Source organism: Oncorhynchus masou, unplaced genomic scaffold (assembly GCF_036934945.1).
Source record: "Oncorhynchus masou masou isolate Uvic2021 unplaced genomic scaffold, UVic_Omas_1.1 unplaced_scaffold_2798, whole genome shotgun sequence".
NCBI lineage: Eukaryota > Metazoa > Chordata > Actinopteri > Salmoniformes > Salmonidae > Oncorhynchus > Oncorhynchus masou.
The window spans coordinates 19,147-41,656 of NW_027009225.1; the positions used below are offsets into that span (position 1 = coordinate 19,147).

The 22,510-nt window shown below is 47.7% G+C and overlaps 1 protein-coding gene across 1 annotated transcript; it reads right to left on the reverse strand.

Moving 5' to 3' along the window:
• Nucleotides 1-202: 202 nt before the first annotated feature.
• Nucleotides 203-21,445, reverse strand: LOC135533916 (LIM domain-binding protein 1). The gene is made up of 10 exons (XM_064961113.1): nucleotides 21,336-21,445; nucleotides 20,985-21,029; nucleotides 19,078-19,153; nucleotides 17,751-17,853; nucleotides 16,085-16,257; nucleotides 15,692-15,814; nucleotides 15,084-15,167; nucleotides 9,372-9,495; nucleotides 4,678-4,823; nucleotides 203-4,352 (listed from the first exon to the last, which is right to left on the reverse strand). The coding sequence occupies exons 1-10, from the start codon at nucleotides 21,353-21,355 to the stop codon at nucleotides 4,122-4,124; spliced, it is 1,125 nt and encodes a 374-aa protein (XP_064817185.1). The 5' UTR covers nucleotides 21,356-21,445; the 3' UTR covers nucleotides 203-4,121.
• Nucleotides 21,446-22,510: the final 1,065 nt, after the last annotated feature.

Here is a 22,510-nt window from a genome sequence, read left to right on the forward strand (position 1 = left end):
TAGGGCCTAATTTATTTATTTAAATGTCCTTACATGAACTGTAACTCAGTAAAATCTTATAAATTGTTGTATTTTTGTTCAGGGGGAGGTAAAAGCAACTCATGAAATGATGAATTTTTTTTCAAATACACTGTAATGAGCATCAGATACACACGTACAACAATAAAAGTCCCTAAGAGTAAATAAGAGTCCCAACGCAATGTTCATTTTAAAGTGAAAATGTATATTTTTATTGGTACCATACATTAATTAATTCATCAATAAGTATCAAGGGCAAAAAAACTAACCAAAATATCAAACAAGGCTTTTTCTACAGAGTTGGTTTAGGGTACCAGTCACCCTTCTCTAGGCTTGCATCCAAAATGGCCCCCTGTTCCCTTATATAGTGCACTACTTTTGACCAGGCCCAATGGGTCCTGGTCTAAAGTAGTGCTCTATGTAGGGAATAGGGTGCCATTGGGGACATATTCTCTGTTTCAGCCAGAGCTGTACTGACAATGTACACAATGTACTTGACAGAGCTGGAACGACATTTACAGAACTAAATAACATGGGCCATGTCTCAAATGGCCCCCTGCTCTCATATTGGCCCTGAACAAAAGTACTGCACTACATAGGGTGCTCTGGGGGGGGGGGCGGGGTTGAACTGGATGTAATGACGTAATGATCTTATTTGTGATACTCTAACAGCGCCCCCTTGTGAGAGTTGAAGGTATTACCAAACACATGCGCAACAGACTCAATATCACAGATCAAGCCTATACAACACAGGTATTGGAAATATATACAACCCTACGACTTCAGGCAAACATTAATAACTAGTTGGGGTTGCGTCCCGAATGACACTCTATTCTGTATGTAGTGCACTACCTTCGACCATAACTTGATAGGGATTAGGGTGCCATTTGGGACACGTGGGTGGATGAATGATGTCAGGTTGTCTGTTCAGACGTTTTAAACAGCAGTAGATCGTTAGCTTATTTGATAATAGTAGTGTACATTTAGGATGAGAGTGTAACCGGGTGGGGGGGGTGGGGGGGGGGGTGGAGAAACAGAACGTATATCTGATATTTCATTAAAAATAAATAGAAAAATGAAATGAAAAAAAAATAAATCTGCTGAACTTGAAGATGCAAACATGTCTTCTCAATGGTGACTGTACCCCAGGGTTCTGTCTTCTCAATGGTGACTGTACCCCAGGGTTATGTCTTCTCAATGGTGACTGTACCCCGGGGTTATGTCTTCTCAATGGTGACTGTACCCCCGGGTTATGTCTTCTCAATGGTGACTGTACCCCGGGGTTATGTCTTCTCAATGGTGACTGTACCCCAGGGTTATGTCTTCTCAATGGTGACTGTACCCCAGGGTTATGTCTTCTCAATGGTGACTGTACCCCAGGGTTTTGTCTTCTCAATGGTGACTGTACCCCAGGGTTATGTCTTCTCAATGGTGACTGTACCCCAGGGTTCTGTCTTCTCAATGGTGACTGTACCCCGGGGTTATGTCTTCTCAATGGTGACTGTACCCCAGGGTTATGTCTTCTCAATGGTGACTGTACCCCAGGGTTCTGTCTTCTCAATGGTGACTGTACCCCAGGGTTCTGTCTTCTCAATGGTGACTGTACCCCAGGGTTATGTCTTCTCAATGGTGACTGTACCCCAGGGTTATGTCTTCTCAATGGTGACTGTACCCCAGGGTTCTGTCTTCTCAATGGTGACTGTACCCCAGGGTTATGTCTTCTCAATGGTGACTGTACCCCGGGGTTATGTCTTCTCAATGGTGACTGTACCCCAGGGTTCTGTCTTCTCAATGGTGACTGTACCCCAGGGTTCTGTCTTCTCAATGGTGACTGTACCCCAGGGTTCTGTCTTCTCAATGGTGACTGTACCCCGGGGTTCTGTCTTCTCAATGGTGACTGTACCCCAGGGGTTTATAAATGAATGTACACAAGTTAAAAAAAACATTTAAAAGAAAGAAGAAAAAAGAGAGAGAGAGAGAGGTGTCACTGTTATGATCAGGATGGACACTGTAAAGAGAGAGAGGTGTCACTGTTATGATCAGGATGGACACTGTAAAGAGAGAGAGAGAAAGATGGAGAGAGGGGATTGGTTAAGAGATGTAGATGGAGAGAGGGGATTGGTTGAGAGATGTAGATGGAGAGAGGGGATTGGTTGAGAGATGTAAATGGAGAGAGGGGATTGGTTAAGAGGTGTAAATGGAGAGAGGGGATTGGTTGAGAGATGTAAATGGAGAGAGGGGATTGGTTAAGAGATGTAAATGGAGAGAGGGGATTGGTTAAGAGATGTAAATGGAGAGACGGGATTGGTTGAGAGATGTAAATGGAGAGAGGGGATTGGTTAAGAGATGTAAATGGAGAGACGGGATTGGTTGAGAGATGTAAATGGAGAGAGGGGATTGGTTGAGAGATGTAAATGGAGAGAGGGGATTGGTTGAGAGATGTAAATGGAGAGAGGGGATTGGTTAAGAGATGTAAATGGAGAGACGGGATTGGTTGAGAGATGTAAATGGAGAGAGGGGATTGGTTGAGAGATGTAAATGGAGAGAGGGGATTGGTTAAGAGGTTCATGTGTTTTTTCCTTCTTTTTGTCCATGTCTTTTTCATTTAATTTCTTTCCATTAGATCAGAATGGCTTCAGGAACCTCTAAGTCAGAATACAGTCGTACAGAACGTTGCTACTACCTTAAATATACAAGCACAAATACACTAAAAACAAGGAGAAAATCAATCTCAAAAAACAGAAAAACATTCACAATTATTTCTCTTTAAAAGATATTAAAACAGACCAAATATATTTTGTCAGGGGGAGGGTAGAATAACAGCAGTCCTGTGTTCTGGCTCCTTGGTCTGTTAGCTTCTGAATATCGTCGGTAAAAAAGAACAAATAAAAAGTAGATTTGAAATGCGGGAGTAGAAAATAAAATAAAAACATTCTAGGGAAATAGAGACTGGTATAAAACTCTAAAATGTTGTCGTTGTTTAAATGCTTTCTGTTATCTGTTAAAAGGTTGGATCAGTACTCCTTCAATGGTGTGTGTGTGTGTGTGTGTGTGTGTGTGTGTGTGTGTGTGTGTGTGTGTGTGTGTGTGTGTGTGTGTGTGAAAGCATTTTAAACTGATTGGATCTCAACTCCGGTCCGCTAGCTTTGGCACAGTCCAGGCTTTAGTTCTGACCAAGTAACAGCCACACACACACACACACACACACACACACACACACACACACACACACACAGTGCAGCAGCAGAGTGGACCAGAGTTAAGACTCCATATCTAGTGACCATGATTCCTCTGAAGGTAGATGTGTGATTCGTCCTCGTGTCCCCCTCCCCCGCTCAGCCGCCCTCTCCCTACCCCACCACCCCTTCCTGCACCCCTGCCTGGGTGCATCTCAACTGTCCCAAGCGTCTTCCCTCTCCTCAGGTCTCTCCTTAAAAGAGCAGCTCGGAGAGCCAGGTATGGAGGAGGCCCATATAAGTAATAGCTCTCAGTCATTTCCTGTCACTGACCAATCAGAACTGATGAAGGAAGGTAGACAGGGAAAGGAAACCTCTTATCAACCAGAGGGATACTCCGTCTACTCCACAGGCCAAGATAAGATCCCTATTATAAAAAGGGGCAATCCGTAGTCCCTACAGCCATTTTTTGGACTTCTAAATGAATGATATGTACCTGTTGATTCTTGAGGACTATATGACCTTTAACTGTCTCAGGGGCTTCATTGTACTGACGCACCCCGTCACGACCCACAACATCAACGTGGGTTACTCTGTACCCACTGTACATCTCATGTTAAAACTGTAGAGCCTCAAAACATGCGTCAAACTATATATATATATTTTTGTTATATCTTGGATGGTAAGTCCTTGTACCCATAGCGGTCTATGAATTTTAGAGTGGTTACACTTCTCCAGGCCCGTCCCTCAGCTTTTTACTAAAACAGGAGGTCGAGGTGACACCGAGTTATTTTTTCAACTGCGGATTGCCCCTTTAAGAGAAAAAGATAAGAACAGTCAGGAAGCCACTACAGACAATTGACACACACCCACAAGGAGAGGAAACCCCTTTAAGACTATGGAAGCCCCTCCCCTCCCTCCCCTCCTCTACTGTGAGGCCTGAGACGTAGGGTTGTCACTCTTGCTCTCCTGGCTGGATGGGGCCTTGTTGTTCCAGGGAGAGTTGGCGCCCAGCGCGGGGCTGTTGTTGAAGCTGTCCTCGTCATCGATGCCGTTGGCCGCGTCAAACTGTTGGTTCTCCAGCCGCGTGATCAGGCGCTCGTCCTCGTCCCCGAACTCCCCTCCCATCAGGGTGGGCTCTCCCACCACCATCACGTCCTTTGGGGGAGGAAGAAACCATTATAACCATACAGAGATAGGGGGTGGAGATGACTACTACTACTACCAAAGCTAGCTCCCCTCCTATCAGGGTGGGCTTTTCCTCCACCATCACATCTTAAAGGGGAGGGAGATAACATCATGACAAGGATAGGGGTGTAGAAGATAGGTTTCTTCCTTACAGGAAGGTTTTCCTGGCCACTGTGGTCTGGCTTCTGCTTTGCTTGCTCTTTGAGGTTTTCGACCACGTAACTGCAACACACTGGGACTGCTGATGTAAAAAGGGCTTGATAAAACACACGTGATTGATGTGACTGCTACTTACTGGTACTTGGCTGGACAGGGGGAAGCTGCTCGCTGGACTCTTCTTCTTGTTGTTGTTGTTGGTGGTTCCTCCTCCAGCACTCATGGTGCTGCCGCCTGACATCTTACGCTTCCTCCTCTTATTAGGGGCCTGTCTGGCTGGTTCAGCTAGAGGAGAGGAGGGTAGAGAGGAGAGGAGGGGGGTAGAGAGGAGAGGAGGGTAGAGAGGAGAGGAGGGGGTAGAGAGGAGAGGAGGGGGGGTAGAGAGGGGAGGAGAGGGGGGGGGGGGTAGAGAGGAGAGGGAGGGGGGTAGAGAGGAGAGGAGGGGGTAGAGAGGAGGAGGGGGGTAGAGAGGAGAGGAGGGGGTAGAGAGGAGAGGAGGGGGTAGAGAGGGAGGGGGGTAGAGAGAGGAGAGGGGGGGGGTAGAGAGGAGAGGAGGGGGGGTAGAGAGGAGAGGAGGGGGGGTAGAGAGGGAGAGGAGGGTAGAGAGGAGAGGAGGGGGGTAGAGAGGAGAGGAGGGGGGGTAGAGAGGAGAGGAGGGGGGTAGAGAGGAGAGGGGGGTAGAGAGGAGAGGAGGGTAGAGAGGAGAGGAGGGTAGAGAGGAGAGGGGGGGGGTAGAGAGGAGAGGAGAGGAGGGTAGAGAGGAGAGGAGGGGGTAGAGAGGAGAGGGGGGGGGGGGGTAGAGGGAGAGGGGGGGGGGTAGAGAGGAGAGGAGGGGGGTAGAGAGGAGGGGGGGGATAGAGAGGAGAGGAGGGTAGAGAGGAGAGGAGGGGGGGGGTAGAGAGGAGAGGAGAGGAGGGTAGAGAGGAGAGGGAGGGGGTAGAGAGGAGAGGGGGGGTAGAGAGGAGAGGAGGGGGGTAGAGAGGGAGGGGGGGGGTAGAGAGGAGAGGAGGGGGTAGAGAGGAGAGGAGGGGGTAGAGAGGAGGGGAGGGGGGTAGAGAGGAGAGGAGGGGGGTAGAGAGGAGAGGAGGGGGGGTAGAGAGGGAGAGGAGGGTAGAGAGGAGAGGGAGGGGGGGTAGAGAGGAGAGGAGGGGGGGTAGAGAGGAGGGGGGGGGTAGAGAGGAGAGGAGGGGGTAGAGAGGAGAGGGGGGGATAGAGAGGAGAGGAGAGGAGGGTAGAGAGGGAGAGGAGGGGGGGTAGAGAGGAGAGGAGGGTAGAGAGGAGAGGAGGAGGGGGGGGGTAGAGAGGAGAGGGGGGGGGTAGAGAGGAGAGGAGGGGGGTAGAGAGGAGAGGGGGGGGTAGAGAGGAGAGGGGGGGGGTAGAGAGGAGAGGGGGGGGTAGAGAGGAGAGGAGGGGGTAGAGAGGAGAGGGGAGGGGGTAGAGAGGAGAGGAGGGGGGTAGAGAGGGAGAGGAGGGGGGTAGAGAGGAGAGGAGGGGGGTAGAGAGGAGGGGAGGAGGGGGTAGAGAGGAGAGGAGGGGGGGTAGAGAGGAGAGGAGGGGGGTAGAGAGGAGAGGGGGTAGAGAGGAGAGGAGGGGGGTAGAGAGGAGAGGAGGGGGTAGAGAGGAGAGGAGGGGGTAGAGAGGAGAGGAGGGTAGAGAGGAGAGGAGGGGGTAGAGAGGAGAGGAGGGGGTAGAGAGGAGGGGGTAGAGAGGAGGGGGGGTAGAGAGGAGAGGGGGGTAGAGAGGAGAGGAGGGGGGATAGAGATGAGAGGGGGGGGGTAGAGAGGAGAGGGGGGGGGTAGAGAGGGGAGGGGTGGAGAGGAGGAGGGGGGGATAGAGATGAGAGGGGGGGTAGAGAGGAGAGGGGGGTAGAGAGGAGAGGAGGGGGGGTAGAGAGGAGAGGAGGGGGTAGAGAGGAGAGGAGGGGGGATAGAGATGAGAGGGGGGTAGAGAGGGAGAGGAGGGGGTAGAGATGAGAGGGGGGGTAGAGAGGAGAGGAGGGGGGGTAGAGAGGGGGAGGGGTGGAGAGGGAGGGGGGGATAGAGATGAGAGGGGGGGTAGAGAGGAGAGGAGGGGGGTAGAGAGGAGAGGAGGGGGGTAGAGGGAGAGGAGGGGGGATAGAGATGAGAGGAGGGGGATAGAGATGAGAGGGGGGGGGGGTAGAGAGGAGAGGGGGGTAGAGAGGGAGAGGAGGGGGTAGAGAGGAGAGGAGGGGGGGGTAGAGAGGAGAGAGGGAGGGGGTAGAGAGGAGAGGAGGGGGGGTAAGAGATGAGAGGGGGGTAGAGAGGAGAGGGGGGGTAGAGAGGAGAGGAGGGGGTAGAGAGGAGAGGGAGGGGGGGTAGAGAGGAGAGGAGGGGGTAGAGAGGAGAGGAGGGGGGGTAGAGAGGGAGAGGGGGTAGAGAGGGAGAGGGGGGGGTAGAGAGGAGAGGGGGGTAGAGAGGAGAGGGGGGGGTAGAGAGGAGAGGAGGGGGTAGAGAGGAGAGGAGGGTAGAGAGGAGAGGAGGGGGGGTAGAGAGGAGAGGGAGGGGGGTAGAGAGGAGAGGGGGGGAGAGGAGAGGAGGGTAGAGAGGAGAGGAGAGGAGGGTAGAGAGGAGAGAGGGAGGGGGGGGTAGAGAGGAGAGGAGGGTAGAGAGGAGAGGAGGGGGGGGTAGAGAGGAGGGGGGGGGGGTAGAGAGGAGAGGAGGGGGGGTAGAGAGGAGAGGAGGGGGGTAGAGAGGAGAGGAGGGGGGGTAGAGAGGAGAGGGGGGGGGTAGAGAGGAGAGGAGGGGGTAGAGAGGAGAGGAGGGGGGGTAGAGAGGAGAGGAGGGGGGTAGAGAGGAGAGGAGGGTAGAGAGGAGAGGAGGGGGGGTAGAGAGGAGAGGAGGGGGGGGTAGAGAGGAGAGGGGGGTAGAGAGGAGAGGAGGGGGGTAGAGAGGAGAGGGGGGGATAGAGAGGAGAGGAGAGGAGGGTAGAGAGGGAGAGGAGGGGGGTAGAGAGGAGAGGAGAGGAGGGTAGAGAGGAGAGGAGGGGGGGTAGAGAGGAGAGGGGGGTAGAGAGGAGAGGAGGGGGGTAGAGAGGAGAGGAGGGGGGTAGAGAGGAGAGGAGGGGGGGTAGAGAGGAGAGGAGGGGGTAGAGAGGAGAGGAGGGGAGAGGAGAGGAGGGGGGTAGAGAGAGGGAGGGGGGGGAGAGGAGAGGAGAGGGGGGAGAGAGAGGAGAGGGGGGGTAGAGAGGAGAGGAGGGTAGAGAGGGAGAGGAGGGGGGGTAGAGGGAGAGGAGGGGGGGTAGAGAGGAGAGGAGGGGGGGTAGAGAGGAGAGGAGGGGGTAGAGAGGAGGGAGGGGGGGAGAGAGGAGGGTAGAGAGGAGAGGAGGGGGTAGAGAGGAGAGGAGGGGGTAGAGAGGAGGGGGGTAGAGAGGAGGGAGGGTAGAGAGGAGAGGGGGGGGGTAGAGAGGAGATGAGGGGGGGTAGAGAGGAGAGGGGGGTAGAGAGGAGAGGAGGGGGTAGAGAGGAGAGGGGGAGGGGGTAGAGAGGAGAGGGGGGGATAGAGATGAGAGGGGGGGGGTAGAGAGGAGAGGGGGGTAGAGAGGATAGGAGGGGGGTAGAGAGGGAGAGGAGGGGGGATAGAGATGAGAGGGGGGGGTAGAGAGGAGAGGAGGGGGGGTAGAGAGGGGAGGGGGTGGAGAGGGAGGGGGGGGGATAGAGATGAGAGGGGGTAGAGAGGAGAGGGGGGTAGAGAGGAGAGGGAGGGGGTAGAGAGGAGAGGAGGGGGTAGAGAGGAGAGGAGGGGGGATAGAGATGAGAGGGGGGTAGAGAGGAGAGGAGGGGGGGGTAGAGAGGGGAGGGGTGGAGAGGAGAGGGGGGGGGATAGAGATGAGATGAGGGGGGTAGAGAGGAGAGGGGGGGTAGAGAGGAGAGGAGGGGGGTAGAGAGGAGAGGAGGGGGTAGAGAGGAGAGGAGGGGGGATAGAGATGAGAGGGGGGTAGAGAGGAGAGGAGGGGGGTAGAGATGAGAGGGGGGTAGAGAGGGAGAGGGGGGGGGTAGAGAGGGGAGGGGTGGAGAGGAGAGGGGGGATAGAGATGAGAGGGGGTAGAGAGGAGAGGAGGGGGGTAGAGAGGAGAGGAGGGGGGTAGAGAGGAGAGGAGGGGGGATAGAGATGAGAGGGGGGGTAGAGAGGAGAGGGGGGGTAGAGAGGAGAGGAGGGGGGGAGAGAGAGGAGAGGAGGGGGTAGAGAGGAGGGGTAGAGAGGAGAGGGGGGGTAGAGAGGAGAGGGGGGTAGAGAGGAGAGGAGGGGGGGGGGGTAGAGAGGGGAGGGGTGGAGAGGAGAGGGGGGGATAGAGATGAGAGGGGGGGGGTAGAGAGGAGAGGAGGAGGGTGTAGAGAGGAGAGGATGGGGGGGTAGAGAGGAGAGGAGGAGGGGGTAGAGTTGGGGAGGAGAGAGGAGAGCGGGAGAGAGAGTTAGGACGGAGGTGAAGAGGTGTGTGCAGTCTTGGAACCCGGAACCCAATCTTGATGTGTGTGTGAGAGGTTGTGTGTATGTGCGCGCGTGTGTGTGCTTACTGGGAGCCTGCCTCTCCGGCTCCTCTGGGGGAAAGGGGGGAGAGAGGGAGAGCTTGGTGTTAGGGAGGAGGAGTGTGTGTGTGTCCACGCGTTCACGCATGTGGTGCACCTTCTGTCTGCCTGTGTGTGTTCGCCTGCACGTTGTGTGTGTGTGTGTGTGCGCCTGCACGTTGTGTGTGTGTGTGTGTGTATGCGCCTGCACGTTGTGTGTGTGTGTGTGTGCCTGCACGTTGTGTGTGTGTGTGTGTGTGTGTGTGTGTGTGTGTGTGTGTGTGCGCCTACACGTTGTGTGTGTGTGTTACCTGGCGGGGCCACCATGCGTTGCCACTTCTGGAAGAGGCAGGTCTTGAGACAGTCCCTGGGGCTGAGGCTGTAGGTCTTGTGTCTGGACATCAGCTCCTGCATGGGCTCCAGAATCACACACAGCTACAGGAGAGACACATGACGGAGGGAGGGAGGGAGACTTGAGATGACAGAGAGACAAGACAACCATTCTTTGTGTAGTGGAAATTACCACCAGGTGTGAATTATTCATGACACGAAAGACAAGACTCTCTCTTCACACGATAGCATGTCCTTCACAGTGGACTTCAGTCAAATGGTGTACTCTAGTTTTTAGGCCCGTCCAGAAACTCCCCCTGGATATGAAAGGTTTGTTAGGTGGAAGCTGTATGGCAATATCAGGGGACAATATTAAACTACTACTATACCTATCAGTACTATGTTAAACTACTACCCTACCTATCAGTACTATGTACTACCCTACCTATCAGTACTATGTTAAACTACTACTATACCTATCAGTACTATGTTAAACTACTACCCTACCTATCAGTACTGTGTACTACCCTACCTATCAGTACTATGTACTACCCTATCAGTACTATGTTAAACTACTACTATACCTATCAGTACTGTGTACTACCCTACCTATCAGTACTATGTTAAACTACTACTATACCTATCAGTACTATGTTAAACTACTACCCTACCTATCAGTACTATGTACTACCCTACCTATCAGTACTATGTACTACCCTACCTATCAGTACTATGTTAAACTACTACCCTACCTATCAGTACTGTGTACTACCCTACCTATCAGTACTATGTTAAACTACTACTATACCTATCAGTACTATGTTAAACTATTACTATACCTATCAGTACTATGTACTACCCTACCTATCAGTACTATGTTAAACTACTACCCTACCTATCAGTACTATGTACTACCCTACCTATCAGTACTATGTTAAACTACTACTATACCTATCAGTACTATGTACTACCCTACCTATCAGTACTATGTACTACCCTACCTATCAGTACTATGTTAAACTACTACTATACCTATCAGTACTATGTTAAACTACTACTATACCTATTAGTACTATGTTAAACTACTACTATACCTATCAGTACTATGTACTACCCTACCTATCAGTACTATGTACTACCCTACCTATCAGTACTATGTTAAACTACTACTATACCTATCAGTACTATATTAAACTACTACTATACCTATCAGTACTATGTTAAACTACTACTATACCTATCAGTACTATGTTAAACTACTACTATACCTATTAGTACTATGTTAAACTAGTACTATACCTATCAGTACTATGTACTACCCTACCTATCAGTACTATGTACTACCCTACCTATCAGTACTATATTAAACTACTACTATACCTATCAGTACTATGTACTACCCTACCTATCAGTACTGTTAAACTACTACTATACCTATCAGTACTATGTACTACCCTACCTATCAGTACTGTGTACTACCCTACCTATCAGTACTATGTTAAACTACTACTATACCTATCAGTACTATGTACTACCCTACCTATCAGTACTATGTACTACCCTACCTATCAGTACTATGTTCAACTACTACCCTACCTATCAGTACTATGTTAAACTACTACTATACCTATCAGTACTATGTTAAACTACTACTATACCTATCAGTACTATGTTAAACTACTACTATACCTATCAGTACTGTGTACTACCCTACCTATCAGTACTATGTTAAACTACTACTATACCTATCAGTACTATGTTAAACTACTACCCTACCTATCAGTACTATGTTAAACTACTACTATACCTATCAGTACCCTGTACTACCCTACCTATCAGTACTATGTTAAACTACTACCCTACCTATCAGTACTATGTTAAACTACTACTATACCTATCAGTACTATGTACTACCCTACCTATCAGTACTATGTACCACCCTATCAGTACTATGTTAAACTACTACTATACCTATCAGTACTATGTTAAACTACTACCCTACCTATCAGTACTATGTTAAACTACTACTATACCTATCAGTACTGTTAAACTACTACCCTACCTATCAATACTATGTTAAACTACTACTATACCTATCAGTACTATGTTAAACTACTACTATACCTATCAGTACTATGTTAAACTACTACTATACCTATCAGTACTATGTTAAACTACTACCCTACCTATCAGTACTATGTTAAACTACTACCCTACCTATCAGTACTATGTTAAACTACTACCCTACCTATCAGTACTATGTTAAACTACTACCCTACCTATCAGTACTGTGTACTACCCTACCTATCAGTACTGTGTTAATCTACTAATATACCTATCAGTACTATGTTAAACTACTACCCTACCTATCAGTACTATGTTAAACTACTACCCTACCTATCAGTACTATGTACTACCCTACCTATCAGTACTATGTTAAACTACTACCCTACCTATCAGTACTATGTTAAACTACTACCCTACCTATCAGTACTGTGTACTACTATACCTATCAGTACTATGTACTACCCTACCTATCAGTACTATGTTAAACTACTACCCTACCTATCAGTACTATGTTAAACTACTACCCTACCTATCAGTACTATGTTAAACTACTACCCTACCTATCAGTACTATGTACTACCCTACCTATCAGTACTATGTACTACCCTACCTATCAGTACTATGTTAAACTACTACTATACCTATCAGTACTATGTTAAACTACTACCCTACCTATCAGTACTATGTACTACCCTACCTATCAGTACTATGTTAAACTACTACCCTACCTATCAGTACTATGTTAAACTACTACTATACCTATCAGTACCCTGTACTACCCTACCTATCAGTACTATGTTAAACTACTACCCTACCTATCAGTACTATGTTAAACTACTACTATACCTATCAGTACTATGTACTACCCTACCTATCAGTACTATGTACTACCCTATCAGTACTATGTTAAACTACTACTATACCTATCAGTACTATGTTAAACTACTACCCTACCTATCAGTACTATGTTAAACTACTACTATACCTATCAGTACTGTTAAACTACTACCCTACCTATCAATACTATGTTAAACTACTACTATACCTATCAGTACTATGTTAAACTACTACTATACCTATCAGTACTATGTTAAACTACTACCCTACCTATCAGTACTATGTTAAACTACTACTATACCTATCAGTACTATGTTAAACTACTACCCTACCTATCAGTACTATGTTAAACTACTACCCTACCTATCAGTACTATGTTAAACTACTACTATACCTATCAGTACTGTGTACTACCCTACCTATCAGTACTATGTTAAACTACTACCCTACCTATCAGTACTATGTTAAACTACTACCCTACCTATCAGTACTATGTTAAACTACTACCCTACCTATCAGTACTGTGTACTACCCTACCTATCAGTACTGTGTTAATCTACTAATATACCTATCAGTACTATGTTAAACTACTACCCTACCTATCAGTACTATGTTAAACTACTACCCTACCTATCAGTACTATGTACTACCCTACCTATCAGTACTATGTTAAACTACTACCCTACCTATCAGTACTATGTTAAACTACTACCCTACCTATCAGTACTGTGTACTACTATACCTATCAGTACTATGTACTACCCTACCTATCAGTACTATGTTAAACTACTACCCTACCTATCAGTACTATGTTAAACTACTACCCTACCTATCAGTACTATGTACTACCCTACCTATCAGTACTATGTTAAACTACTACCCTACCTATCAGTACTATGTTAAACTACTACCCTACCTATCAGTACTATGTACTACCCTACCTATCAGTACTATGTACTACCCTACCTATCAGTACTATGTTAAACTACTACTATACCTATCAGTACTATGTTAAACTACTACCCTACCTATCAGTACTATGTACTACCCTACCTATCAGTACTATGTTAAACTACTACTATACCTATTAGTACTATGTTAAACTACTACTATACCTATCAGTACTATGTACTACCCTACCTATCAGTACTATGTTAAACTACTACCCTACCTATCAGTACTATGTTAAACTACTACCCTACCTATCAGTACTATGTTAAACTACTACTATACCTATCAGTACTATGTACTACCCTACCTATCAGTACTATGTTAAACTACTACTATACCTATCAGTACTATGTACTACCCTACCTATCAGTACTATGTTAAACTACTACCCTACCTATCAGTACTATGTACTACCCTACCTATCAGTACTATGTACTACCCTACCTATCAGTACTATGTACTACCCTACCTATCAGTACTATGTTAAACTACTACTATACCTATCAGTACTATGTTAAACTACTACTATACCTATCAGTACTATGTACTACCCTACCTATCAGTACTGTGTACTACCCTACCTATCAGTACTATGTACTACCCTACCTATCAGTACTATGTTAAACTACTACCCTACCTATCAGTACTATGTTAAACTACTACTATACCTATCAGTACTATGTTAAACTACTACTATACCTATCAGTACTATGTTAAACTACTACTATACCTATCAGTACTATGTACTACCCTACCTATCAGTACTATGTACTACCCTATCAGTACTATGTTAAACTACTACTATACCTATCAGTACTATGTTAAACTACTACTATACCTATCAGTACTATGTACTACCCTACCTATCAGTACTATGTTAAACTACTACTATACCTATCAGTACTATATTAAACTATCACTATACATATTAGTACTATGTTAAACTACTACTACTACGTAGAAAAAGTGCTGTAATTTCTAGACGGTTCACCCGATATGGATGAACAGACCCTTAAATGAACGCTGACAGTTTGCACTTTAACCTCACAGTCATTTATGTTGTTGTTGATGTTTGTGTGTACTCACTGGGAGGTAGTGATCTATGTGTTGTTGTTGTTGATGTTTGTGTGTACTCACTGGGAGGTAGTGATCTATGTGTTGTTGTTGTTGATGTTTGTGTGTACTCACTGGGAGGTAGTGATCTATGTGTTGTTGTTGTTGTTGATGTTTGTGTGTACTCCCTGGGAGGTAGGGATCTATGTTTGTTGTTGTTGATGTTTGTGTGTACTCACTGGGAGGTAGTGATCTATGTGTTGTTGATGTTTGTGTGTACTCACTGGGAGGTAGTGATCTATGTGTTGTTGTTGTTGATGTTTGTGTGTACTCCCTGGGAGGTAGGGATCTATGTTTGTTGTTGTTGATGTTTGTGTGTACTCACTGGGAGGTAGGGATCTATGTTTGTTGTTGTTGATGCTTGTGTGTACTCCCTGGGAGGTAGTGATCTATGTGTTGTTGTTGTTGATGTTTGTGTGTACTCACTGGGAGGTAGGGTTCTACGTTTGTTGTTGATGTTTGTGTCTACTCCCTGGGAGGTAGTGATCTATGTGTTGTTGTTGATGTTTGTGTGTACTCCCTGGGAGGTAGTGATCTATGTGTTGTTGTTGATGTTTGTGTGTACTCCCTGGGAGGTAGTGATCTATGTTTGTTGTTGTTGATGTTTGTGTTTGTGTGTACTCACTGGGAGGTAGGGATCTGCATTTGTTGTTGTTGATGTTTGTGTGTACTCACTGGGAGGTAGGGATCTGCATTTGTTGTTGTTGATATTTGTGTGTACTCACTCGGAGGTAGTTGAGGGTGGAGTTCGACAGTCCACATCTGGTTATGTTCTTAGACAGCTGGTCTAACATCTGGGGGTCCTGGGCCTGTAGGGTTAGAGGTCAGGGGTTTGAGAGATCAGGGGTCCGAGAGATCGGGGGACCGAGAGATCGGGGGTCCGAGAGATCGGGGGTCCGAGAGGTCGGGGGTCCGAGAGGTCGGGGGTCCGAGAGGTCGGGGGTTCGAGAGGTCGGGGGTCCGAGAGGTCAGGGGTCCGAGAGGTCAGGGGTCCGAGAGGTCAGGGGTCCGAGTGGTCAGGGGTTCGAGAGGTCAGGGGTGCGAGAGGTCAGGGGTGCGAGAGGTCAGGGGTGCGAGAGGTCAGGGGTGCGAGAGGTCAGGGGTGCGAGAGGTCAGGGGTGCGAGAGGTCAGGGGTGCGAGAGGTCAGGGGTGCGAGAGGTCAGGGGTGCGAGAGGTCAGGGGTGCGAGAGGTCAGGGGTGCGAGAGGTCAGGGGTGCGAGAGGTCAGGGGTGCGAGAGGTCAGGGGTGCGAGAGGTCAGGGGTGCGAGAGGTCACCATGTATTGATCTGTCTCCCATCGCTATTAGACAACAGGTGAATGTGTTTAACTCACGTGCATGGCCAGTATACTGCGTGGTATCAGTTCACGGTGCTGTCGGATGCTGAAGTGCCACGTCTTGATCCTCATCATGTCGTCAAACATGAACTCCAGGTACAGACGACCCTCCACACACACCTAGAGGGGTCAGAGGTCAGCGTTGCACTTTCTACAAAAGGAGATCACGAAAGTTATGTTCAGAATATTTGTTGCGCGCAAAGATAGCAATTCACCAGCAACTATGTGCCGAATCCTAGCATGACTTACATGTGTAGACTTTCACATAGAAGATGCACTGAACTCATTCAGTTGAGTTACAAATGCAGATTTTGATGTTAGGAATCTCCCTCATGTTTACAATAGTGTCCGCAGGAAAGACATAGCCTACGCACACACACACACACACACCTGTGTGAACATGGGTTTTCCGTTCTGCGTAACCATGGTACACTGGTCACAGTCCAGCGAGACGAAGTTGTTGTGGAAGGACTCTTTGGGGTGCTTCAACACGTAGTAGAGGTCGGTGGCGCCCCCCTCGAATATACTCCGGAAGTACCGCGGGATCAACGTCCGGCCAATCGCTGCGGAGGAGGAGGAGGAGACAGGAAGCAGAAGAACAGTGGAGCGTAAGTACACAACAACAGAGTCTCATAGGGTGGTTTCCCAGACACACATTATCCCTGGTCCTGAACCAATCAGCCAGATCAACGGAGGATCCAGGCTTCGTCTGTGTCCAGGAAACTGGCCGTATTCATTACAAAACAGACTACAATCATGACTTTTTGGCACTAACTCTTTTGCATTGACTATGCACACACACTCACCCCAACACACACACACACTCACTCACCCAATCAAACACACACACACACACACTCACCCAAACACACACACACGCATAATGACACCACACATACTTCCACTCCAACACACACTATATATTCCCACACACACACTCACCCAAACACACACACACAGCACACTTTCATACTCGCTACCAAAGCTGCTGCTACTGTCTGTTATCTATCCTGTTGCCGAGTCACTTCAGCCCTACCTATATGTACAGTATATAGCTACCTCAGTTACCTCATATCCCTGCACAATGACTCAGTACTGGTACTCACTGTATATAACCATGTTATTACCTCATAGCCCTGCACAATGACTCAGTACTGGTACTCACTGTATATAACCATGTTATTACCTCATATCCCTACACAATGACTCAGTACGGGTACTCACAGTATATAACCATGTTATTACCTCATATCCCTGCACATTGGCTCAGTACTGGTACTCACTGTATATAACCATGTTATTATCTCATAGCCCTGCACAATGACTCAGTACTGGTACTCACTGTATATAACCATGTTATTACCTCATATCCCTGCACATTGACTCAGTACTGGTACTCACTGTATATAACCATGTTATTACCTCATATCCCTGCACATTGGCTCAGTACTGGTACTCACTGTATATAACCATGTTATTATCTCATAGCCCTGCACAATGACTCAGTACTGGTACTCACTGTATATAACCATGTTATTACCTCATATCCCTGCACATTGACTCAGTACTGGTACTCACTGTATATAACCATGTTATTACCTCATATCCCTGCACATTGACTCAGTACTGGTACTCACTGTATATAACCATGTTATTACCTCATATCCCTGCACAACAACTCAGTACTGGTACTTCCTGTACATAACCATGTTATTTTCACTGTGGATTTCTTCCTCGTGTCACAATTTCAATATTTTTTTTCTCTCATCTCTAACTATGCAGTGTTGGAAATAATTTCCCTGGTAGTCTACACCTGTTGTCTATGAAGCATTTCCCTGGTAGTCTACACCTGTTGTCTATGAAGCATTTCCCTGGTAGTCTACACCTGTTGTCTATGAAGCATTTCCCTGGTAGTCTACACCTGTTGTCTATGAAGCATTTCCCTGGTAGTCATGTGACCTAAAACATTTGAATCTAATAACAGGACGCAGAGAAAACAACAACAACTGTCTCTGTGTCCGTCTCTGTGTGTGTGTGTGTGTGTGTGTGTTCTTACTGTATCTCTTGGGCCCATCCTCCAGACAGAAGGTTATGGTCAACATGGCATCGTCCTCAAAGAACTCTGTAGTGAATGCATCCCACCACAGATTATCACATTCCTAGAGAGAGGAGAGAAAGAGAGAGAGAGGGATAGGGAGAGGGAGAGAGAGAGAGGGATAGGGAGAGGGAGAGAGATATGGAGAAAGGAGAGAGAGAAATGGAGAGAGAGGGGAATAGTTAGCAACATGTTAAAATCAGCCTAGTAGGTACTAAAAAAAATAACTCTGTAGTGAATGCATCCCACCACAGATTATCACAGTGCTGGAGAGAGGAGAGGGGGAGTTAGCACAGTATTCAGTATGGTAGTCTTAGTAAAATGACGTGAGAACGAGGGGGAAGAAGAATGATAGACAGACAGGCAGACAGACGTGCAGACAGACAGACGGGCAGACAGACAGACGTGCAGACAGATAGACGGGCAGACAGACAGACGGGCAGACAGACAGACGGGCAGACAGACAGACGTGCAGACAGACAGACATGCAGACAGACAGACATGCAGACGTGCTGACAGATAGACGGGCAGACAGACATGCAGACGGGCAGACAGACAGACGGGCAGACAGACAGACCGACAGACAGACAGACCGACAGACGGGCAGACAGACAGACGGGCAGACAGACGGGTAGACAGACAGATGTGCAGACAGACGGACAGACAGACAGACGGGCAGACAGACAAATGGGCAGACAGACATACGTGCAGACAGATAGACGGGCAGACAGATAGACATGCAGACAGACAGACATGCAGACAGGAAGACGGGCAGACAGACAGACAGACGTGCAGACAGACAGACGTGCAGACAGACATGCAGACGGGCAGACAGACAGACGGGCAGACAGACAGACCGACAGACGGGCAGACAGACAGACGGGCAGACAGACGGGCAGACAGACGGGTAGACAGACAGATGTGCAGACAGACGGACAGACAGACAGACGGGCAGACAGACAAATGGGCAGACAGACATACGTGCAGACAGATAGACGGGCAGACAGATAGACATGCAGACAGACAGACATGCAGACAGGAAGACGGGCAGACAGACAGACAGACGTGCAGACAGACAGACGTGCAAACAGACAGACGTGCAGACAGATAAACGGGCAGACAGACATACAGACAGAGGTGCAGACAGATAGACGGGCAGACAGATAGACGGGCAGACAGATAGACGGGCAGACAGATAGACGGGCAGACAGATAGACGGGCAGACAGACAGACGGGCAGACAGACAGACGGGCAGAGAGATGAAGTTAAGCGTTCAGCTCCATTCTACCTCTGTCCAGTTCTGTAGCCGTTTGTTGAGCTCAAATATCCTGTAGTCTGTCTGGTTCCCGTATGGTGTGTGTCTCCTGAGACAGACAGGAAAGGTTAGATGGACTTGGGCCGAAGTAACGGCGCCTCTTATAGAAAACTGGCTTTAACGGCACCTAAATATACAGTTGAAGTCGGAAGTTTACATACACCTTAGCCAAATACATTTAAACTCAGTTTTTCACAATTCCTGACATTTAATCCGAGTAAGAATTCTCTGTTTTAGGTCAGTTAGGATCACCACTTTATTTTAAGAATGTATAATGTCAGAATAATAGTAGAGAGAATTATTTATTTCAGCTTTTATTTCTTTCATCACATTCCCAGTGGGTCAGACGTTTACATACACTCAATTAGTATTTGGTAGCATTGCCTTTAAATTGTTTAACTTGGGTCAAACGTTTCAGGTAGCCTTCCACAAGCTTCCCACAATAAGTTGGGTGAATTTTGGCCCATTCCTCCTGACAGAGCTGGTGTAACTGAGTCAGATTTGTAGGCCTCCTTGTTCACACACGCTTTTTCAGTTCTGCCCACAAATTCTCTATAGGTTTGAGGTCAGGGCTTTGTGATGGTCACTCCAATACCTTGACTTTGTTGTCCTTAAGCCAGTTTGCCACAACTTTGGAAGTATGCTTGGGATCATTGTCTATTTGGAAGACCCATTTGTGACCAAGCTTTAGATGTTGCTTCAATATATCCACATAATTTTCCTCCTCATGATGCCATCTATTTTGTGACATGCACCAGTCCCTCCTGCAGCAAAGCACCCCCACAACATGATGCTGCCACCCCCGTGCTCCACGGTTCTGATGGTGTTCTTCGGCTTGCAAGCCTCCCCCTCTTTCCTCCAAACATAACGATGGTCATTATGGCCAAACAGTTCTATTTGTTTCATCAGACCAGAGTACATTTCTTCAAAAAGAACAATATTTGTCCCCATGTGCAGTTGCAAACCGTAGTCTGGCTTTTATATGGCAGTTTTGGAACAGTGGCTTCTTCCTTGCTGAGCGGCCTTTCAGGTTATGTCGATATAGAACTCGTTTTACTGTGGATATAGATACTTTTGTACCTGTTTCCTCCAGCATCTTCACAAGGTCCTTTGCTGTTGTTCTGGGATTGATTTGCACTTTTCACACCAAAGTAGGTTCATCTCTAGGAGACAGAATGCGTCTCCTTCCTGGGCGGTATGACGGCTACGTGGTCCCATGGTGTTTATACTTGCGTACTATTGTTTGTACAGATGAACCTGGTACCTTCAGGCGTTTGGAAATTGCTCCCAAGGATGAACCAGACTTGTGGAGGTCTACAATTATTTTTCTGAGGTCTTGATGGTCTTTGATTTCCCCAAGATTTCAAGAAAAGAGGCACTGAGTTTGAAGGTAGGCCTTCAAATACATCCACAGGTACACCTCCTATTGACTCAAATTATGTCAATTAGCCTATCAGAAGCTTCTAAAGCCATGACATCATTTTCTGGAATTTTCCAAGCTGTTTAAAGGCATAGTCAACTTAGTGTATGTAAACTTCTGACCCACTGGAATTGTGATACAGTGAATTATAAGTGAAATAATCTGTCTGTAAACAATTGTTGGACAAATTACTTGTGTCACGCACAAAGTAGATGTCCTAACCGACTTGCCAAAACTATAGTTTGTTAACAAGAAATTTGTGGAGTGGTTGAAAAACCAGTTTTAATGACTCCAACCTCAGTGTATGTAAACTTCCCACTTCAACAGTAAAATCTACTGGAACCTAAACTGAGTACAGGCACATATTTCAATCCACTAAAAACGCAGAACGTAGCAGAAATGGATGCAGGTCTGTGATATCTAGACCAGAAACATCCAGACTAGAAACTGTAAGTCTTACCCTATTCCAGGCTCCAGGTATGAGGGGGGGTACATGGGGGTTGGGCTGCAGAGAGAGAAAACAAACTGTCAAGGAAACATCTAGTTTAATACACACAAAATGTGAATTGTAACTGTTGCCTGTTATCTGTAAGAACCAGATGAGACAGTTAGCCTAGACATGTACCCCCCCAACACACACACACACACACATCACCCTGAGATCTGGACGAGCTAGCAGGACTTCCTGTAACAATCCATCTCGGGGGAGGAGCTAACCGCTCACCCCGACTCAGAAAGACACACACACACGCACTACATAAATGACACACAGAATGCAACAACGGGTCAGGTGTGTGTGCATCCTACTGACCCCAGGTCTCTGTCCAGCATGGTGCCGGGGTGGAACGGGGGGAAGGAGCTGCCGTTGGGGGGCTCCTTTGGAGAGTACAGCTTGAATGACTTGGAGGAACAGCCTGAAAGACAGAGAGCATGACCACTGAATGACTTGGAGGAACAGCCTGAAAGACAGAGAGCATGACCACTGAATGACTTGGAGGAACAGCCTGAAAGACAGAGAGCATGACCACTGAATGACTTGGAGGAACAGCCTGAAAGACAGAGAGCATGACCACTGAATGACTTGGAGGAACAGCCTGAAAGACAGAGAGCATGACCACTGAATGACTTGGAGGAACAGCCTGAAAGACAGAGAGCATGACCACTGAATGACTTGGAGGAACAGCCTGAAAGACAGAGAGCATGACAACTGTAACGGCTGAATACGTGATGAGTTATTATAGTTCCAGTCGAAATGTGTCACTTCCTGGGCAACCAGACGACATTTGTTTACGACTTTACTTTCGGGGTTGTACACCGGCTTGAAAGGGGAATTTCACAGCTGTTAACATGGTTCAATAAGTCTCCACAAGACACCTGCTTCATTTGTCACATGAACTGAAATGAAGAACTAGTAGAATTCTATCGACCAGGAAATGGCAGAACGACATCTGCATAGTGCATCTTTAAGTGATCAGTGTGTGTGTGGACACTAGTAGGGACGACCAGTTCTGCCCTACTTTCACTTGGCTGCACCCATTCACAGGTAAGCAGCCACACCACACACACACACACACACACACACACACACACACACACACACACACACACACACACACACACACTTTTCCTAACATAAAGGTGCAGGACAACAATTTCCGGGGCCCAAACCAATAACTCTTGTACACACACGGCCTCTACACTGTATCCCCTCTCCCATCACAGCCACCCCTCCTTCTACGCCCCTAAACTGACCCCTTACACATTCTAACCCTCTCTCTATCATAACAACCATCTAGCCAGTCCTACCCCTCCTCTCTCTATAACAACCATCGAGCCAGTCCTACCCCTCCTCTCTCTATAACAACCATCGAGCCAGTCCTACCCCTCCTCTCTCTATAACAACCATCGAGCCAGTCCTACCCCTCCTCTCTATATCATAACAACCATCTAGCCAGTCCTACCCCTCCTCTCTCTATAACAACCATC

Excerpts from the sequence above, each read along its gene's own strand:
- LOC135533916 (XM_064961113.1), bottom strand. The coding sequence starts at position 21,355 with ATGCTGGACAGAGACCTGGG. Across the intron at positions 19,154-20,984 it reads TACCTGGAGCCTGGAATAGG|GAGACACACACCATACGGGA; the intron begins GTAAGACTTACA and ends TGTCTGTCTCAG. Across the intron at positions 4,824-9,371 it reads ACGCATGGTGGCCCCGCCAG|CTGAACCAGCCAGACAGGCC; the intron begins GTAACACACACA and ends CCTCTCCTCTAG.